At 48.6% G+C, this 20,985-nt stretch overlaps 1 protein-coding gene across 1 annotated transcript in view; it reads right to left on the minus strand.

The window, feature by feature from the left end:
- The window catches only part of LOC144161558 (endochitinase-like), a 27,256-nt gene extending 8,664 nt beyond the window's left edge, over positions 1-18,592 (minus strand). The window contains exons 1-2 of the mRNA XM_077692214.1: positions 18,420-18,592; positions 14,145-14,435 (exon numbers count right to left, since the gene is read on the minus strand). Of these exons, the coding sequence (XP_077548340.1) occupies positions 14,145-14,435; positions 18,420-18,592 (464 nt within the window). The remainder of the gene's footprint in view (positions 1-14,144; positions 14,436-18,419) is intronic.
- Between the last annotated feature and the right edge of the window lie 2,393 nt (positions 18,593-20,985).

Raw genomic sequence — 20,985 nt, forward strand, 5'->3', positions numbered from 1 at the left:
GCCGTGGTTCTCAGCTTCAGCCCAACGCACTCGACTGACCAATCCATGCAGCCAAAACAAAATTTCGGCAAATAACGATGTCGAAAATGCAATGTGACGCAGAGAGAGAGGAGAGAGAGAGAGAGAGAGAGAGAGAGAGAGAGAGAGGAGAGAGAGAGAGAGAGAGAGATTAAACAATTTTATTGTCTGCCCGGTATGGGGTCGAGAGAAAGAACGTTGGACTCGAAAATTCGTTTGTGCTGTGGCATCACGCAATGTAAGCATGAAGTTCTGCATTGCGCAATGCAACCGCGCAGACCACATTTTGAGTCAAATAGATGCACATTGTTGTCATTTGTCGAATTTGCTTTGTTCGCGACATGAATAGATGAAGGGGGGAGGGGTAAGGGGGGAGGGGCTCTCTGGCGCATTGAGGTGAAGCTGAACCACGGCATTGCCTTGAGAAGCGCTAACGCAATATCACCTTTTCCTCCCCCGCCCCCCCCTCCCCCCCAAAAATTTCACTGTACGGTGTGGCTGAAGTCCAATTCAAATCCGCGGCAAGGTTGCTTGCTGTGTGAGCAGCCAGCTTCTACTCGCACTGGTTCAACTGGTTTCGTAAGTGCCGTCAAGTCGTAAAGCAGCGGGCTGTGATGCTGGTTTTCATAAACCGCTTACAGATGAAAGAAAAAAACCGTATGATGAGAGCTAAATTCTTCGCTCGGCGCTCCAACGTCAGTTTTTCTGCCCTGCCACCTCCCCTCTCCCCCACCGCCCCCCGGAGCACGTTTCCCAAAGGGTGTCTGCCGCGATTCCCCCTAATGGCTCCTTCAAAGGTTCCGTCTTACGGAACCTTTGAAGGAGCCTTTGCGCGCTTGTATAGTGGCATTCGCATTCGCATCACGCGTCACCTGTTCCTGAACTGGCGACCATTTGTAGATTATCCCCAAGAACTTGTAGAACAGAAGTACAAAACCTATATTGCCAACGTTACTGCAGAAGCACCTCAGCTGGCGGCTTTTAAGCCCATTCTGTGCGGCCGCAATTTCGCCTGCGCCGAAATACAGCAATAAAGCTTGAAGTGGGGCCTTGATGTTCGGGATATTCTTATGGGTTCGGCCGAAAAGAAAACGAAAGACATTATTGCAGTCTGGAAGGTTGCCTAGCTTGTATTGAAACCATGGTCTGCTCATTGAGAAAGCCATTTTCTTGCGATCTACAGGGAGCTATCGAGAAAGTCACAGGCCCTCTTTCAGGTAAGTACCCGCATTAAATGATTTTGTTTTCATCCACAAAATACAAAACTTGTCCCAGTGAAAAATCCAAGAAAGTAAAAATAACAAAGGCCAATAAAATTGCCACTGGTGTTTTGTAATCTGGTAGCTAGAACTGTACTGAGCTCGATTTTATCGGCATCAAACTTCGGGTGGTACGTCAGGGCCGAAGATCTGAGCCGTAGCTCAGACTGAACAGCCAGGTTGAACATCCCCTGCCCCATGTTTTATTTCATTTGTGTACTGTCTTTGTTGACCCAGAATTTATGTAAAATCCCTAACCCTAAAAATAAAAGATGAATAATTGTGGGGTTCAACGCGCCGACGCTACACAGGCGATGAGGCGCGCCGTAGTGGAGGGCTCCGGAATAATTTTGGCCAGCTGGGGATCTTTAACGTGCGCCGAAATCTGGAATACACGGGCGTCTTCGCTTTTCACCTTCATCAGAAAAGCGGCCGCCGCGGCCGGGAATCGAGCCCGCGTCCTTAAATAAAAGACAATTGCTTTAGTTCTTGAAACTCCATTTAAAATTACGAGAACTAAAAAAACTCGGTGTCGAGATCGAGCATCGTTTGTGGGTTCTTTGAAGCGGTGGACCGTTCGAACATTTTCTCGCGGCAGGTAGATACACGTACAGGTCCTGGAGTATCAAACCTAATTAACTTTTTATAACCGCAAGAGTGCCTCCTGCTCCTTCAATTCATCGGGCACAACGGAATAGAAACAGGGTATACAATTTGAGCATGTACAGGGCGCACGTACGCACGCACACAGAGAGAGAGAGAGAGAGAGAGAGAGAGAGAGAGAGGAGAGAGAGAGAGAGAGAGAGAGAGAGAGAGAGAGAGAGAGAGAGAGAGAGAGAGAATACTTGCTGCTGGGTCAGCCACTTAGTCTTAAACAAGTTATTGCGGCGGAAAAGACGACACATAAGAGAAAAATGAATGGAACATACGTCACATGATTTGATTGCTACGTGAACTGACACACAGATATTGCTTTGTCATGAAAGGGCGGCAGGCGGCGCAACCTGTCTGTGTTTTTCTCCCGACAAGCTTGTTTCTAGGGGACAGTTCGCATTGTCTATTTCCTTTTGGGTTGATGCGCCAACTTGTATCAGCAGTGAATTTTGCGAGTTGAAGCCTCGACCGTACGAGCGCTGAGAAGAAGCGTGAACCAGCGGTGCCCTCGTGTTATTTTGTTGCTCGATCCAGGAATTCAATTCCACGCTGGCGTAATAAGGTCTTTCGCCGAACAACCTTAGCTATTTTGTACTGCGCCGTAAAATGGATGAAAAATTTAATATAGTCCACGTCAGGGGAGCGTAACATCTGCCGTTCTTGTCGAGAACGTCGTTGAGCAATTACAGCGTTTACCCATCTAGCTCCTATCTTTCTCTTCGGACATTATTAATTTTTACGTGCACTGGAACAAGGACTAAAGCTCCTCGTTTCCCACTTTTCCCGGCGTTTGCGCAAGCATGCCTCGAGTGGTTCGACACGTCTTCTTTGCATAGGTGGCTACGCCTCGCACACGGCGAGCGACAAATGTCATGGACAAATGAAACGCGGACACAAAAATACCAACCAGAGCACACAAATAGCGCGATTTCTTTCCATTCAAGGGGAATTGATGCGTGGCTCAATTATAGTAACAAGGTTGGGAAATGTCGCTTTCCAAATATAGCAATAGTGCGCCATTATTGGACTTCAACAAACAGTATTTTTCAATTTTGCGTGTTCTGTTTTTTTCTCTTTAATTTCGGCAGTATGCCCGTTGGCGTAACTCACAGGTTCGCACCACTTCCCGGAGGAAGCCCAGAGGACAGCGGTGGTGCCCCCCCCCCCTTCAGCCATTGCTGGAGACGGTCATATTTTCGTGTTCGCATTTAATCTGCCCATGACTGTACATGTGAGTTTGAGGGATGAGGGCAGCGCTGTAATTAGTCTTGTCTAATCTATCTTTCAAGCGGTCATTAGACGAATATATACACAAAAACGCAAATTTTTGAAGAAATGTGAAGAATCTACGCTGTTAACAAATTACCGAATAACCTTGCTTGCTTCATCGAGGTACCACGAGCCGCGAGAGAACATTTTCGAGAATTGCATGCTAAGTTCATCGGTGTACAAGTCGAGGCAAATTGGATCGCATTTCATAATTTAACGAATGTCTATTTAACGCACGTGGGGCTAGACTGAGCTCTTACCACTACAAGGCCACTATCTCCCTGCATTGAACGAAAGTTGCTGAATTCGCGCGTGACACGGCCCAGGCTACTTACTTCGCAGCTGTACAAGAAGCAGTCAACGTGCCACCAGATCCCTCCATCGATAACTGAAAATAAATGGACTCTCACAGGTAAAGATCGATTGTGGGGGACTTCAAATGTTCGTGTTATTTCTTTCCGTCACCTACCTACATTTTTGCGATATACGTGTAAATCTGAGTTGACGGTAAATCAGAGAACGTTTCAGGCGCACTAAGCCCACGTGACACCGACCAAAAGAGAGGTATTCTACTTGGGCACGGCGAAGCCGTAAGTAACTGCAGTACGGGAGAGAGCTTTGAGTCTACAGCTCCAGCGGAAGGCAGCGGAAGCCGAGCGTTCATCGCACGCTTCTTAGTGTTCGGCTCAGGTTTTTTTTAGTCAAGACCAACCTTGACCCTTTCCAATTGAAAGGATCGAAACTCCCTTTTAAAGCAAAGTTTTTGCAGTCGGCCATTGAAGCAGAATTAATATTTTTATCTACAGGAATGACCACAGTGACATCTACATTGCTTTTTTTATAGGGGTGGGGGGGTGGGGGGGGGGGAGAGAAGCTGCTCAACTTTATATATGCAGCGCTGTTTTTCGTTTCCAAAAGAATTTCGTTTAGGACAACTGTCATTGTTTGTGAACAAATTTATTTGGTGGTAATTTATCTCGGAAAAATATGGTTTCAATCCAATTTCTTATAAATTTCAGGGAGAAGGGAAGGGCAGAGCAATACAAGGTGATATAAGGTGTCAGCCGGAAACGAAGGGTCATAACTACGAAATATGTGAATGTTTGCGAAGAAGCAAAGACAACCAAGATGACCAAAGAGGCAAAGCAGGCAGGAAAAGGCATAGCAGAAAACCATGTAACGAAAAACGTCTCTAGAGATGTACCGGGCATATAAGTCAAGATCAGAAAAGAAAATCCCTTCGACAACTTTAAGGGCAGTGATTTGCTCTTTTAAGCAGCAGCAGGCTGTTTGGAAACAAAATGCTTTATGAGGAAAGAAACCCAAAACAATGACACATGAGTTAGCTTTAGAAAATAAACCATTCAACATATTTTGTTGATTATGGTAATATCCCTAGGAGGAAAATGTCGCCTTCCCGAAGCTTCTGGGTTTACTGCAAATAGAAAGAAAGTGATCAGTAAACCGCTGTAGTTACCCCGAAGGAGATGAGAATACTGGAGGTAAAGTAGCGAGGAAGTAGAACAGCAGCCACACGCAGCGAACGTAATTTGATTTTCCCATCCTCTCAGTAAATAGTGCTGAAATTAGGAGAACAGTATTTAATGTAAATGCATTAGAACCCACGAAAAGATGACGTGTCACCCCAATACCAAGGAGATGCCCGCATAAGTGAATCAACCACGCTACATCGCAGCCCGCCTCTCATTAACCCTTCGGCAGCGTGCGTCATCGCCTAAGCCACGATCTTAGCCAGCGACGAAAGGCAACTTGGCTGAATGGAGGCGCCTGGCACAGAAGATCGTTCTCCCTATCCCGTGGGTCCGCTTCACGACAACGCACTAGAAGTTGCCTCATAATACACGGGGTAAGCCAATACTCATGGCCTGAGTACGTCGAAAAATCAGGGTCCACGCCGAAACAATTCAAAACACCGTCACGGTACTTTGCATTGCGTGACGTTACAGCACCAGTCTCATTTCTGCGGCAAACCGTACGTCGGGCCCAGTTATTCCTGGCGATTTGCTAGTAGGAATTAGTCCATACAGGTCAGACCCACAGATGTTTTCTACAGCACGCGTTCACCGTACAAATTATCGAGATGATAATATAAGCTGCATTATCTCTTTTAGAGAAATAATTTTGCAGCGTTCAGCCATCTTTAGCAGCCAATCGATAAGCTATTCGAAATGGGTAAACGTAATCTCATGTACTCGGTTGATGATGATTGTAGGGTTTAACGCGCCGACGCAACGCAGGCGATGAGGCGTACCGTAGTCGAGAGCTTCGGAATAATTTTGACCACCTGGGGTTCTTTAACGTGCGCCTAAATCTCGTACACAAGGGCATTTTTATAGTTCATACCATAAGCTAGCTGCAGCACTGTGGATGCTACATTGTTGTCCCCCTCAGGGCGCCTAACTCACCGCGAAGGAAGCGACAAAAGGCGCCGGGGCCTTGCGGTGCCACTTGCCGAGAGGGGAGAAGGGAATGTCCTTTCAGGACCCCCTTCACGGCGAGTTAGGCGCCCTCAGTGGGCGCACTATTGATAACAATGTAGCCTCCACAGTGCTGCAGCTAGCTTGTGGTGTGAACTATAGATGCAACGCATCTCATGCTCGCCCCTCTGTCCTTCCTGCGTCTGTCCGGCGTTGTCCGCCCAGCTGCGCCTCTCCTCCTCTCCTCTCTCCGATAGCGAACACTCTCTCCCAAACAGCTGCGGGTTGGCGCAGCGCGCTCTCACTCCGTTGCTAAGCGCCGGTGGGCGGCGCTGCGCTCGGCGCAGCGCGCGCTGCGCATGTGCAGTACTCTCTCTCTCCGCGCTCTCCTCTCCTTCGGGCGCTGTGAATATAAAGCGGCATGCCGCGCTCCGACGGTCTCAGTCGACGGTCGTCCGCCCACCTCCCCTTCGCGTGAGAATCCCTGCTATAAGCGTAATCAATACGATGGAAAACGCCAATGGAACCCCCCATGAGATGCGTTGCATCACACCAGGGTTCCCGCGAGGGGGGGTGGGCGTAATTTTTGCTTTTTGCCTCCATCAGAAAAGCGGCCGCTACGGGTTGGAATCGAACCCACGTCCTCTTGCGCACCAGCACAGCGCCTTAGCCCTTGAGCCCCCCCGGCGAATATCTCATGTACTCGCAGTGTCCAGTGCTCATGTAAAGGGAGGAAACTGGGGTAGAGCTAGGGCGTTAGCAAATGTAATTTGTTTTACCTTGACTGGTGTAACTCGCGAAAAATGCGATATATGATAATTATTGGTCGACGCTACAATTTTCCCGACGTACGTCGGAATCAGGATGGTGGCCTCGCAATAAAGACTACTGCTTTGTTTTTGTTTTATTTTTAATGCGTGAGGATACTTCACGCGTTACTTGGCTGAGTTGACGAAGCACACGCCCGCCATAGATCCGCGTAACCGCAAAGTGAAGCTGCAGGAACCTGTTGTCAAAATCTCCACTGGCTGCGAACTCGGGCATGTGCGGCCTGATGACTCAATTGACTGCGACGGGTCCTGTTGCAGAAGGAAAGCAGGGTGACGACGAAGATTATAACATGGAATATAAGCAGCCGAACTACCGTGCGACGGTCGTCTGACGTCTCGCTTTAAGGAAAGGGGGGGGGGGGGTCACACGGACGAGAAAATCCATCCTCTCTCTCCCAGCGCCGCGTATTACGTCTCGAGTCTCGACGCGTGACGCCTGTGTACGTATACCTGCGCATACAGCCATCGCCTCCTGTATTTTTACAATGCCAAACGCATCAGCCCGGACCGCCAACCACGCCCTCTCCTTCTACTCCGGCCACTCTCCCCTAATCGGTAGCCTTCCCAGCGCTTTAGTCACGTGACCGGTTCATCTTGGGACGAGAGAGAGCGACGCGTGTTAGAAAGCGGCAACGTTTTCAAAACGTGCTCCGCCGCGGCTCTATGTTTTCTAACGGTGGGGAGAGCGCCATTACCTGGCAATCTCAAACATTGGTTGCCTTGGCAACCAGGCACAAGAGTTTCTCGAATTCAGTTACGGTTGGGTGATCCCGTTTCAGATCAGGGCCCCACCTTACGACATGTGGGCACTGCAGGCGTACCACTCACTCCCATAGGGAAGCGCGCGATGCGTTTGGCATTGTAAAATATTGGCGGTGAGATGCTTGAGTGGCGCCCCCTGGCTGACGTCAGCTTAGGGACTCGTGCCGCTGTCGTCTGCTACACTCCGCTTGTGACGGGCAGCAGTGCCTGTGCTAGAAACCCCCCGCTTTGATGCTTTAGTGCATTAAAAAGCGAATTTCTAGTAATTCAGTGTTTTGTGCCAGCTTCTGAAAACTGAATAATTTCAAGCTGTATCCACACAAGCTTGCAACACACGAGCAGAGAGAGAACAACTTTCTTCATAGAATCGGTCAGAATATCGTGTGTAACTCGTCCTATCTAGCTTATTCGCGAGGTTCAGCGCTCAGAGGTCCTCGATAAGTATCCAAAATGCGTAGGCTTCCCGACAGTATTTTTGAGATGCTCTTATGAAAACTCAACAGTCTAATGCTACGTACACACGCATCGCACAGCAGTAAATAAAGCGCCTGTCTTCTATTTCTCTCGTTGTTGTTGACTTGTATCACATGAATGTTTTTTCTGTGTCCAACGCACTCATTTTTCTGCACCGTAATAAACGTCTTATTAGTAGGTTTGGGGGTCTTTGGGAGGCTCACAAAGATCGTGTGGATATTTACTGCAGGCTGTATGGCCTACATTTCCTTCACAAATTGGCTTTCTTTATGGCTGCGTGCAAGAAGTTGCATATCCGCAGCGTTCGTTGTTTATTCACATGCAAATGCAATGAGAAAGTTTGTGGAGCGCCACCACGACTGCACCCCAGAAAACTTTGTCCAAAGTACTCCAAGCTAGGTGGCTTTACTGCTCCGAATTTCTATCCTAACCATCGTTATCATAACGAACTGACTCTCAACCAGAACAATTATAACATGGTTACGACGTTGAAGGCTTGATAGTTTGGCTAATGAACGCAATAAATAGTATACGTGCATGCATGACAAGAATCGAAACCGATGAATATTTCCAAGCAGCTGTTTATTGTTTTCCAACCCTTCCAGGTGTAAAAAACAAATCTTGGTCTACTTGGGATGGCGTTCTATGAATTGAATAAATTACTCTTACTCTCTTGTCCAGGACTGAGGACACAGCTCGATTTTACGGTTAAATTAAGTTTTCTCCTCCTCCTACTCCGCCTCTTAAGTGCAGTTTTCGTAATAACGCACATATTGGGAACATATGGCTGTGGGAAATGCGCCGAAATATCCCCCAGGTCTGAACAAACATAATGTTAGTGTATCTTTACTGTAGACGTTACTCGTTTTTCTCATTAAACCTCCCTACTGGTTAGAAGCCTGGTATAAAACCAGCAGGCGCCCGTACACACAGTACGGCAGGTTATTTGGAACTCAACCTACATTTATTGCGCGCCATATAGTGCATGTCGGCATACTTTCATGCCATGAGAACGTAAAGTGAGGAGATACAATACTTTCGAGCACTCGGCAAGGTTACAAAAACTATTTTACCTTACACATGATTACCGGGAATCGTAATGCCTCCTGATAAAGCCGACAGCCCCGAAGTCATGGAATTTGTTTTGGTCTTGCATTTTCGCTGTTGTCGGTTACTATCAGCTGGCTGTTCCCTTTGTTCGAAAGATTGCTTAATACAGAATCTCAGCGGCCAAGCTCCGACTTTTCGCGCTCCAAACAGGACCGGCTTTGCAAGGAATTGGGCGATGCCGGCAATGTTTCGTCCGGAGCGGTATCAAAAACTATACGTTAATTCACGCCTTGAGCTAGTGTATGCGATGTTAAGTCTATTATTATGATAAAAAATTACCCACACGCAAAATCTCGTCCGGACAAGCATTAAGAGTCAACTGAACGCAATGCAATAGCAGGGAGAGCAAGCCCGAGTGAAGCAGACGACAAATGCGAGAATCCCTAAGCTGACGTCAGGAAGGCGCGCTTCGCAGCGCCGCCTGTGGTCGCGCACAGGCGATGATACAGCCCGAGCACGGGCGGCTAGCCGTCCAGAGTAGCGCCGCAGAAGTCCGGAACCGTTTTACCAAGCTGTACAGGCGATCCTCGCCTCGTAGGGGAATCTTTCGTTGTTGGCGGAATGCTTCTCGCCCGTCTGGCAACTCTGCTTCCATTACTTTTGGTGCCTCGCTCTTATCTGAGTTGCTGCTGATGACTGATGCGGTGACTCCGACGAGCCCAAGTATCTGGCTGGTTTGTAGTGGCTGCTGCCGAAGCACCGAGTCATTCCACCGCCTATCACCGGCAGTAGGAAACCTAATAGAATTTGTCAACGACGCACATAAAGAGCGATCTTTGCGCATGAAGCCAAAGTTTGCCAACGGCAAAGAAATCCCCGGTAAGGCCGCCCCTGATCCCAGCGGCGCCGTTCCCGAGAGCCCGCCGCCTGCTAGCTTCCCCTCATGTTTACGCACGAAGGCGTGACGTAGGGTCACGTGATGCGGGTCGCGGGGAGGAAGTGTAAGAATTTTCTCCTCCGTGTGAACCCCCTTTAAAGGGACACTGAAGTGAAGCTGTCAAACTTGTTTTTGTCTGCATTGCATGGACTGGCTCAAATGAACACACTTTTCATCGATTATCCGGTGACTAAACCGGCGTTTAATTCATAAATACTGAAATAAGTAATAATGCCATGCGACATTTGCGGTGGCCGCAACAACTAACAGCAGTGACGCGCATACGAGATGCGATGTGATTCAACGATCTCCAAGATGAGGGTTCAAACCAGTTTCGGTTTCGGTTCTGTGAAACAACACGCTCCGCATCCGACGTTATCGTTGGCTAGGCATTCTCGATACCTCAGTAATCGGTATACCACGCTTCTGCCATGTTGTAAGTTTTTAATTGCTTCAGATAAGCCTGTCATCGTGGCATGTAATCGGCAACGATCAGTAGCCGAGGTGCACGCAGTGGATGAACGCCCTCCTCGTCACCGGAGACGCTCAAATGCGATGCGATTTGCTCCCATCTTTAAAGTTTGCCTGGCTTGTGCCTACATCGTAAGATGCGTGTTCGCGCCAGGCCAAGGATCGGCTTATTCAGAACTGTGCCCGCAAGCAGGAGGTGCTTATGGCAACCCCACGCCAACGAGAACTCGCCAGCGCATCAGTGTCAGTCCGCGTGCGTTCTGCGAACTCACTCGTGGAGCAAACATTCACAAAAAACAAATAAATCAACTTATAAAAAATGGTCGCCATCCCACCCTGCGAAAGTGGGTGTCCAGCGAAGCTGGTGTAAACCACTACAAATGCTGATGGGGGAGGGTATGAACTGTTCCTCGTCGTCTCGGCGGGCTTGTCGCTTGCGCTCGACTTCTCTGGCGGCAAATGCCGGGTCCTGCCTATAGCCTGACGCATGCGCTCGGCGTCTTGGGCAAGAACTGCTCTACTTAGTGACACTATATACCCTTGCCTAGCCTTCAAACATAATCTGCAAACAAATTATTTACCAGGAACACATGGTGCGGGTAAGCAGGGCGAAGAGAGGGGGGGGGGGGTCCCATTGTTCACAGGCGCCTTATCTGCCATAATTCTTGTTTTGTGTTTTTTTAGACGAATGCCTGATTTAGGCTCTATGCCTGATTAGTCTGACGCATGCGCTCGGCGTCTTAGGGAAGCACTGCTGGCTCCTGCCTAGGTTTTTTTGTTTACGACACGAAATTTTCCGACCAACTAGAGGCTAACAGCTTCGCTGTAAAACATGCGATATCGGATATTCTCATTTGCAAGTTGCAAAAGTGCCCCTAATGCTGCAGACCCCCAAACCACTCGGCCATAACCCAGCGCTGTCAAGGACGGAAGTATAAAGTATATATCCTATAGCCTGTTTACATTTTTATTTTTATTTAGTTCTAGCATCCCAAGCAGCTTAGATAACTATTTCTTGAATAACACTCGTGCAGTAAGCGTCCCCCAAATTCCCCCAAATATCTCATCTCTAGCGACTGCATTCCTTAGGCAGAAAAGCGATCGCAAATATGTGGTCGTGCTGGTGACCGATGTGATTTACCCCCAGCGCAAAAAGTACTTCCCGCACCTTGGTTTTCGCTGTACAAATAAAGATTTGGTTGATTTTAATTCCTTAGTACCCATATTAACTTCGCTTACTCTTCTACCGCCTTTAATTGGCCTTACCAGTCAGGGAGGCCTACCAGTGAGCGAAGAGTCGCATGTGCGCTTGTGGGGAGCTACTTAGACTTATAGCTTGGTACAGTCTCCAAACTAACAAACTGAAGGCACATTCTTCCAGGCACAAACTGTCTCGTGGCTTAGTTTCAACTGAGCGAACGAGTTGCGACGGCCCGCCGGCGGCCGGCCGACTAAGCGCTGGGCTGACTGATTCTGTCGGAGGGTCGCCGAGCCGTGCAGCAGCGCAGTCAAACTAATCCATCTCGTTTGAGCGTCATACGAAACGTCATAGGAAATTGGCAAGGAGGATGCAGATAAGAGGACAGCAGTTTCGAATTGATTTTTCTCCTAAATAAAAGTCGTGTAAACGCAGTGAGGGTGGTCGAAACATGGCCTAGAGACTACAGACTACAATTTGCACAAGTAATACCGCAATGTTTACAAATCACTTCAGTGTCCCTTAAAGGTCTTGCGTCGTCGACCCAGCTACCCTTCACTCAGCTACATAACTCGGCGACATAGCTCGGACAGAAGTGATGCTCACGTATTCTCCCCGCTTAGGCGCCCTCTAGATTTTTTTTTTCCTGAGCTGCCATTCATAGAAGTGTGCACTGTCACTAATCAGTAGCACTGCTTCATCCAACAGAATGGGTTCCATTAAGATACCTCCCTGTTTTATCCCATTCTTGTCGCTGAGCGTAGACAATTTCTCGGCGAAAAAATTCGCGCGCTCGGTTTTACTGACAACGACGCCGATTTGTGGAGTGGTGCTAAAGAAAACAGGACAAAAAGTAAACTAATGAAGTTGTCGATTTGAAGCGCATCGGATGAATTCCTGCCCTGACGTCCGTGGTAAGAAGGGTAGTCTAGAGCAACCACCCAATGTCAGCGTTGTAGTGTTCATTACGGCGGCTTTATCGTGTCCCGGATTTACGAAGTCTATTCTCGTATTTCTAATAGTCTGTCGTATCCAGCCATATAAATAAAATTTACCTGCACTCGTAAACTTATTCGACAGATAGGGCCAAATTATTCGATGTATTCACATATTTGCTGCGCCATAATCTAATGCAACGAGTGTTCCGTTCCCAGTTGTTGCCAGATACATATCTCTAACAAAATGAGCGAACTGTTCGTCCTATTGGTCACACTCTGCAACTTCTTGCCGATGTCATTTTTTCTTTCAAATATATGTTCTATATATAATAAGCTGATGGTCCAAGCCTCGACCTATCAAGAAAAAAAAACTGCGTAGATACGCGAGTCGCCGCTTCAAAACTGCAGTTCATTTTTCTTCGTTGAGCATGTAAACAACAGAAAGTTGACTAGAACATCGGAAAGAAATCAGTTTATTAATTTCAATCGCGCTTGTTACTGTAGTGTTATATTGTACTAACGGGGTTCATCAGATTTTTTTTTTTTTTTTTTGAGTTAGCTTCTCTTAATTTTAAGCACCCAAACATCATTATTCAGTTTCAGAAAGAGATATCAAGGGCTGAACTGACAAGACATGTCTTGAATTAGTTTTGCCAAAAGACACCACAGAATACTCGAGTTTTAACATAATATCTTCCAGAACAGCGTGAGAGTTATTTTTTTTAGAGCGTACCTTTCTTTGCCTCTAGTCCCGGTTTTCCGGGAGCTGCAGCTGCAGCTGCTTCTGCAAGCCTGGCTAGGCGCTCCACTGGGCTTTATCTTACACCAGATAACGCTAGCCTCCGCGTATCCCGCCGTGGGCCCAGGAAAGCGACGGCCGGCCGGGCGCGTGGGGAAGCCCGAGTTCATATGTTCATCACGTTCTCTGGCTTGGAGCTGGTGGCGTCGAAACATGGTGCTGGCCAGCAGGAGCGTTTACACTGTGCAAACCACGAATGTATGCTGGCTCGACGACGTGCGGCAAGGCAACGACCCGAGCCGGCCATGAAAGATAAGCGTCGTCAGCACTACGGCCAGGAGCGACAAACGGTGCTACTCATGAACATCAGGTCGCGGGTTCGATTCCCGGAAGCGGCGCCCGCTTTTCCGATGGAGGCGAAAAGCAAAAACACCCGTGTGTACGAGATTTCGGCGCACGTTAAAGATCCCCAGGTGGTCTAAATTAATCCGGAGCCCTCCACTACACCGCGCATCGCCTGCGTTGCGTCGGCGCGTTAAACCCTACAATCAATCAATCAATCAATCAATCAATCAATCAATCAATCAATCAATCAATCAATCAATCAATCAATCAATCAATCAATCAATCAATCAATCAATCAATCAATCAATCAATCAATCAGGTTCATTTCGGTGTCGTCGGGAAAATTGTTAATATTACCAGAGAAGGACTCTGATATTACGTTGGATTTGGACCACATGGCTACGACTGTTCCGCGCCACGTTTCCGACGACGAGGAAATCTACCTCCACTGTAAAAATATTGCGGTGATGGTGTGAGTGTGCAGGCCAAGTGTACAACTTCGCTTTGCGTTAATTGCCACCTATGTACGGGGTCTTCCAATTCTTTTGTTCTTGCTCTGTTTTCCGGAAGCCAGTCGCTTTCCTCAGTAGAAAGTCGACTAACAATACATCGCCGACAATCGATCAGCGGCCACTTGGAGACGCTGAGGCTTTTACCTAATATTATAATCCTTTTGTCCGACAGTACACCGGAGACACGGCACTTTCAGGAGGTGGAACTGCACCCTTGAAAGCCACGCAGAGTGAGGAGATCGGCACATACCTTTTAAGCCCTTCCTCGAGGTAGTCGTACTTGGGAAGCTTGCTGCGGATGTTGGTCGCAGTGCCGTCGAGGCCGACGTAACCATAGACGATGTCGTCGCAGAACTGCACCTTCAGGTCTTCGATGGTAAAATTGTCGGCCGGCTTGCGCTCCGAGATGTGGTTGTTGTAAATGCAGAACAGCCGGCGCGTCTCAGTTGACGGTTGCAGCTGCGACTGTAGGCCGCCCGGCCAGGGCCCCGACAAGGCCCCGGGCCCTTCCGCTTCTGCAGCCAGCTCCTGCACAGCCGTCCTGCGTGCACCAACACAGGCTCAGCTGCTTGGATGCGTTCATCCCGGTTCCATGTAAGCCATTCACTGCGGACGCATTGCAACAGACGGCAGCGGCATATCTCACCATCATTTTTCCGAATGTCGCGGGTCACGTTTAAGGCTGTTTTTATTAGAGTTCACGCGACGCGGCTATCGAAGGGTGCTGAACACAATGAGATAACGACATGATGTAACTGCATTACAGTTCTTGTGAAACGGCGTCCCACGTGTGATGATGCTGCATCGCTTACAGGTAAAAATCGCTAAACGCAGTGCCTTGGTGCCTGAAGTGAAATGAAAACATAGTAACTTGCATTGTCAGTCTGTATTTGCAATGAATGCCATGCCACTGTGAGCGTGTCTCCGAGCAAAACAAAACAACAGTGATGGGCTAAATCGGTAACTCCGCTCATAAAGCGGTTCTTGTATATTTTAGGCGTGATAAAATCTGCAATCTATACCGGGTGTTCATAATTGACTTTATAACTTCATTTATAATTCTTTACAAGTCTGAAAAGCTGTTCTTGTACCTAGGTTATGTATACAGGCAGATACAAGAAGCCAGAATAATCTTGGCCGTAAATGTTCTACTTAAAGGGACACACAAGTGAAAAACCGGTTGACTACATCGGTAGATTACAGTGCGTAAATACCACTACACCACTCACAGCACCATACGTTCCCCCTTAACGCAGGGAAATGCCGACAGCGTGAAAGCGGGGATCACCACAACGTACATTTAACGATCACTTGCCGCGGTGGGTGCGTGGATAAGGCGTTGGGGTTGTCAACTGAGAAGCGGGTTTCATTCGTTTCTCCGATTTCTGTTTCGATTCGGGAATCGGCTTTTGCGACTCATTTTTCAGATTAGATCCGGCCATTTCTGAAAACAAAAAGGCCGTGCGTCCATATTTCCTCGCACGCTAAAGATTCCCCAGGTGGTCTCACTTTATCCGTACCGCTCCACTACTACAGTCCCTAGAAATACTACTACGGCACGTTAGATCACCCAGGTGCAGCTCCGGCGCGTAAATTCCTAACCTGACTTTTTTGCCATTGTTTACCGCACTACGATGTGTCTCTACAAATTGTAAAGGGTGTAATGTAATTTGTGCAGCTTGCCTACTAAGCGTTTCCGTGGAAATCAGTAATGTATGTCACCCACCGCGGTGGCTGAGTGGCTAAGGCGCTGTGCTGCTGAGCCCGTGGAGACGGGGTTTCGATCCCGGCCACGATGGCTGCTTTTCAGATGTCGAGATTTCAGCGCACGTTAAAGATCCCCAGGTGGTCGAAATTAATCTGGAGCCCTCCCCTATACGGCGCGCCTCATAACCCAGGCGAAGCTTCGGCGCGTTAAACACCACAGTCAATCAAGTAATGAATGTCCATGTAAATGTAAAATGTGTGTTTGTAGAACTTCTGATGCACTCATTCTTTAAAAGAAGACAGGAACATTAGCGCGTAGGTACTGTAATAGCAGCTGTATCAACTACCCAGCAGTTGGCTTTGATGCAGTTCAGATTGCGGACAACTGCTTGTCTTGCCATATATACTAGCGTCGACAACATTTATGCTGCTTATCGTGACAGCTATCGTCCTTGTTTACTGAAAGGCGTAAATATCGGCTACGCTGCCAGTCAGCCGTCATTTTATGACCCGAACAACTGTGCACGTATTTTCTACGCCTGTTCCTAGGTGGCTGCCCCTCACGGGAGTGCTCGGCTGCGGCCCGATCGCCACTATGACGCCTCACTTCGTGCACCTTATGACTTTCTCGTTCACATTAACAATAAAGTAAATGGAAGGAAGTGGAAAGCAGGAACGCCAGCATTTGTTTTCTTTAAAAAAAACGTTGTTCGTCGTTGAACTAAACCAGAAGAGTTACGAAATATATGATCCTTCTGTCAAAACAAGCTCTCCACGGTTCAATGCCCCTTTAACTAAATTTCAATAAATTTTTATTACCGCAATTAGGGCTCCCCTGAACACAAGAAACGTCGATCTGGCTGTGTATTGGAATACTTTCTAATTTCACAAATTCTTGTATGGATATATTTGCTTCAAAATGTTTCACCAAACGCGACTAATTACTCATGAAGGAGCGGTGACGTCAGCATGAAAGCCATCCTGGTTCAACGCAATTGCGCTGACGTTGCCTATAACAACGAGGCTGAGATAACTGCTCCTGTCCAGCTCTTGGCTTGTGGATAATGGGAAATTGATGACCGTTTCACTCTCGCTCTTGCATGGCGAAGTTTTCGCTGAGAGTACTTTTTCGAGCTGATCTCCGTTGTGCGCCCTTCGTGGTAAGCTGAAATGATGGGCAAATTATAGGTATATTGGCTCGTTACAAACTCTAACCCAATTAGGAGGCTCAGCTTCACCCACTGCATTCAGCCTACGTATCCATGAAGTCAACAATGAACAGGGGTTAAACCTCAGAGCGTATACGAGTTCTTGCTGACATTATCACGGCGGCGTTGTAGCTGCCACGCAGCATCAGTAATCATGCTGCAGTCACAGTTATATAAAACGTCCTATGGCGAATATGGCTACGTTCCTTTAGGGCGGCATAAAAAAATTGGCGCAGCTTGCACTAGTGGTGCAAGGCTGGAGACACATCAGAGCTGGGGGTCGACCTAGCTTCTCCTCACACTGACAGCGGATCCCAGGAGGGAGGGAGCAGTTGCTAATGGCCCCTGCGCTGTCCAGGCGGCGATGCACGGCAGGAGGCCAAACCGACTGCCGGGTAGTACTTCCGGGTAGTACAAAGCTGCGGGGGTCACATAAGACCCCGTGTTTACAGAAGCAAAATGAGCGCGGTACCCGATTGTTTCGCGACATGGTCTCCAGCCCATCTCCGGCGCGTCCGATCTCTTCTGACGATCAACCTGGCACAAGGGAAAAAAGCTTTGCAGCGCTTAATACGTTTACAGCGTCAAGGAAACTGCTGGGACCGTGACGGCGCTCTGCCACTCGCAGGTTCACCGATGGTCGTATGAAGGGGGATTTGAAGTGAGAGTTTATTGATTAAACTGATACACGTGGGGACAAGGACTTTTCAAGAACCGCCAAACAAACAAACAAAAAAAGAAACAGAGTAACACAAACGGCAACGATGGTGCGTAAAAGGCAGCGAGTCCGGCGGAACGCAGGCTCGCCTGCTGCGGTGCGCCGTGCTTTTGCGCACCTGCGCACTTCAGCATGAACTTTCATTAAACACTGCTGGTTTACGCCGCCGTTACGAACACGTGTTGCAGCGCTACCTTGCCTCTTTATTATATCGTGGCTCAGTGACAAAATGAAGCGAGCGTCGAAAGCGTGAAATCTGTTTTGTGATTCCGAAAGTAGAGGCCGCAGAGCAAAGCGGTCAGGTGACCTGAGGGGCCGTTCTGTTTCCTTGCTTGCTCTCACTTTAATTACGCTCTTTCCTCATCTATTCCCAGTTCGCACTTAATAGACTATAACAGAGGTCGACAACGTTTTGAGGTGGAGGGCCGAGTTGCATGAAGCCGACACGGCGAAGAGCCGGACGGCACATCGGCTGGAAGGGAAGGGGGGGGGGGGGGGGGGATTTGAAGGCAATAATTCAGCGAATTGCCAATAATACTTGACAATAATTGACAATCTGGCTGAGTGTGAAGATGAGGTACAGCGCAACTGGAAACGCTCTATTCTCTGTTCTTGGCTACCGTCTAACGCGGCCCATTTGAAGTCAAAACTGGCGTGTCGGTCTTCAGATACTGACAGGGCGAGGGGGGAGGGGGTCTTCTGACGACGTGCTGGAGGCCTCGTAATACTTCGTTATCTTAGGGCTTCGTTACATTACGGCCCACGGGCCGCATGAGGGCAGTGCATGTCCCGAGCACGTCGGAGCGTATAAACGTCATTCCAAGCGAAATAAGAACCTGACTACGGTGACGAGCACCAGAGAAGTGCTGTCGTAGCGCATCCGGTCCCTGACCTGTAAAGGACGACGGCCGTGACGGCAGCGAAGCAGGCCCCGGCTACGGTCAGGATGCCGATGACGGCAAAGATGAAGACGGGTATCCTGCGCCTGTTCAGCACCAAGGGCAGCTTTCCGGCCAACTCGGAGCCTTCTTTCTCCGTGCAGGCCTCTCCTGTGGGCGACGACATTGCGGGCTCCAGAACAGCTTTCGCTGGCACAACGCGCTGAGGATTTCGCTTGCTTTGGAACAGGCTTCACTTGCAGGGCGCGCTCACGATTCCGCTTCAGTTTCTTCTTCTATGCCACGCGCTGCTATATCGTCTTTCAATGCCGGCCCTGTTTTTCTTTGCAGCCGATGATGATGATGATGATGATGATGACGACGACGACGACGACGACGACGACGACGATAACTTTATTTTGCCCAAAACTGGGTGAAAGGAGGAAGGGGAAGTGGGAGCCTTCCTGAATTCCTCCCCCTCAGAAGGCGGCCTGCAGCCCTTGGGCGCGAGCGGCATCTTCAGCCAGTTGGACGACCTTAACCTGTATTTCGGGGTCGCAGCTAAGCAAATAGGTCTCTTACTGCTCCGCACTGGTGATCCGTAAGCATGCTCGTATAGTTCGTGGCTGAGCATCACAAGCCCAAATCATGTGAGTGAGTGTGGCTCGCTGGGTGCACCACTTGCATTGGTCTTTATAAAGGTCGGGATAAACTCAATACTGCAGGATTGGGGAAGGCATTAGGCTGCAGCTGACGCCAGGCTACAGATTGATGTCTGTTGAGGGTGGGATGCGCTGCGGGATATTTCTGGCGCTCCATGCGATAGTGCTGAGCGATGTCCCGGTAGGTCACCAGCCTGTCCCTAGCCCTCTGGTCCGAGCCAGCAGCGTCGTCAGGGCAATCCCGGGAGCTGAAACCTCGGGCCGTCTCGTGTGCTAGCTCGTTGCCTGGGAGAGATGCATGGGCCGGTGTCCAGATTATTTGCACGCTGCGCATACGAGTGGCTTGGGCGGAGCGTTAGATGCGTAGGGCGGTATTAGAGATCCTGCCAATTTTGTAATTCCGGAGAGCTGTTTTAGAGTCGCTCACTATGGTTTTAGTCGTTGTGGAGGTTACGGTAAGCGCAATAGTGGCCTCTTCTCCTTCCTCAGCGTAATTGGTGTAAATAGATGCGGATGCCAGAGAGTTGCCTTTTCTTTTAAATCCGGTCACAAAGGCATGGCTGCAGCCATTCACGCGATCGTTTCCGAGACCAGTCGCCTACCCTGTTAGTTGTTATTCTTGAGTATATTTTTCCCAGCACAAAAAATTCACTTTTCCAACATTTGCTTCGATCTTTCGTTAACTAATTCTCTCTTGCGATTATGCGCACTTTCTTCATTCAAATGTTTACGGTTCAAATTCATAGTTTAGTGAAGCGGGTACATTAACCCTCAATACTCCCGATTCCTGACCAATCCCCCCCGTGGGTACGTGCTACGATATAAGGAACAGCAGAAACAGCAGCAACAACAACAACATGCAACAACGGAACCCCGTTCGCAGGAATTATCGACAAGAAACGATGCTACCGGGGCGAGTATAGGCGTTTCCTCTAAGGCGTTGTGCTGCTGAGCACGAGAACGCGGGTTCGACTCCCGGCCGCGGCGGCCGCTTTTCTGATGGAGGCGAAAGGCAAAAACGGCCTTGTGTTCGAGATTTCGGCACACGTTAAAGATCCAGAGATGGTCAAAATTAATACGAAGCCTTCCACTACGGCGCGCCTCATCGCCTGCGTTGCGTCGGCGCGTTGAAGCCTACAATCAATCAATAGGCGTTTCCTGGGCACCACAGCCAAGTGACACAAGGCGTCATCTAGGGGCATACTGAAGCTATATCCACGTGCTTCTGGCCCTCAATTTAATCGCTCATAATTGCTAGTGGTACCTCTGTTGCATAGCGAACATCCCAACCCGAGTTTGAATCCCATTAGCGCTGTTTTCTTTTCACATTGAATGGTTTGTCATACTTGAAAATTAATATTATTACTACGCATGTAGTATATTTATGACAAAAAGAGAGTGGAGTTGGTCAGGGAACAAACGCGTGTTAAGGACATATTAGTAGAAATTAAGAAGAAACGGGTGTGAGCAGGGCATGTAACGGGAAGGCAAGATAACCGCTGGTCATCAAGGGTAGCAGAGTGGATCCCTGGAGAAGGCAAACGAGAAAGTTAGATGGACGGATGAGATCAAGAAGTTTGCGGGGATAAATTGGTCGCAGTTAGCACAGGACCGGGATAAATGGCGATCCATGGGAGAGGCCTTTGCCCTGCAGTGGGCGTAGATCGGCTGATGATGATGATATATATGACACCTTTATGCATTATTATAAATGGCATTTCGGGTAGTTTCCTTACCTTTAGGTCAGTTTCAGCTACTTTTTGTTGCACGTTTTTGTGGTTCCGCCTGTTTTATGTGACAGCTGGCTGTGCTGACTAGGAAACGCATATGCGCGTTAGCCTCAAACAGATTATTACGTCGCACAGATGTGGTGACTGTCACAGAAATTAATATTTGGAACGCATCTTGTTATAAGTGC

This window comes from Haemaphysalis longicornis, unplaced genomic scaffold (assembly GCF_048455015.1).
Source record: "Haemaphysalis longicornis isolate Haplotype H1 unplaced genomic scaffold, Haemaphysalis longicornis Haplotype H1 scaffold_1, whole genome shotgun sequence".
Taxonomy (NCBI): domain Eukaryota; kingdom Metazoa; phylum Arthropoda; class Arachnida; order Ixodida; family Ixodidae; genus Haemaphysalis; species Haemaphysalis longicornis.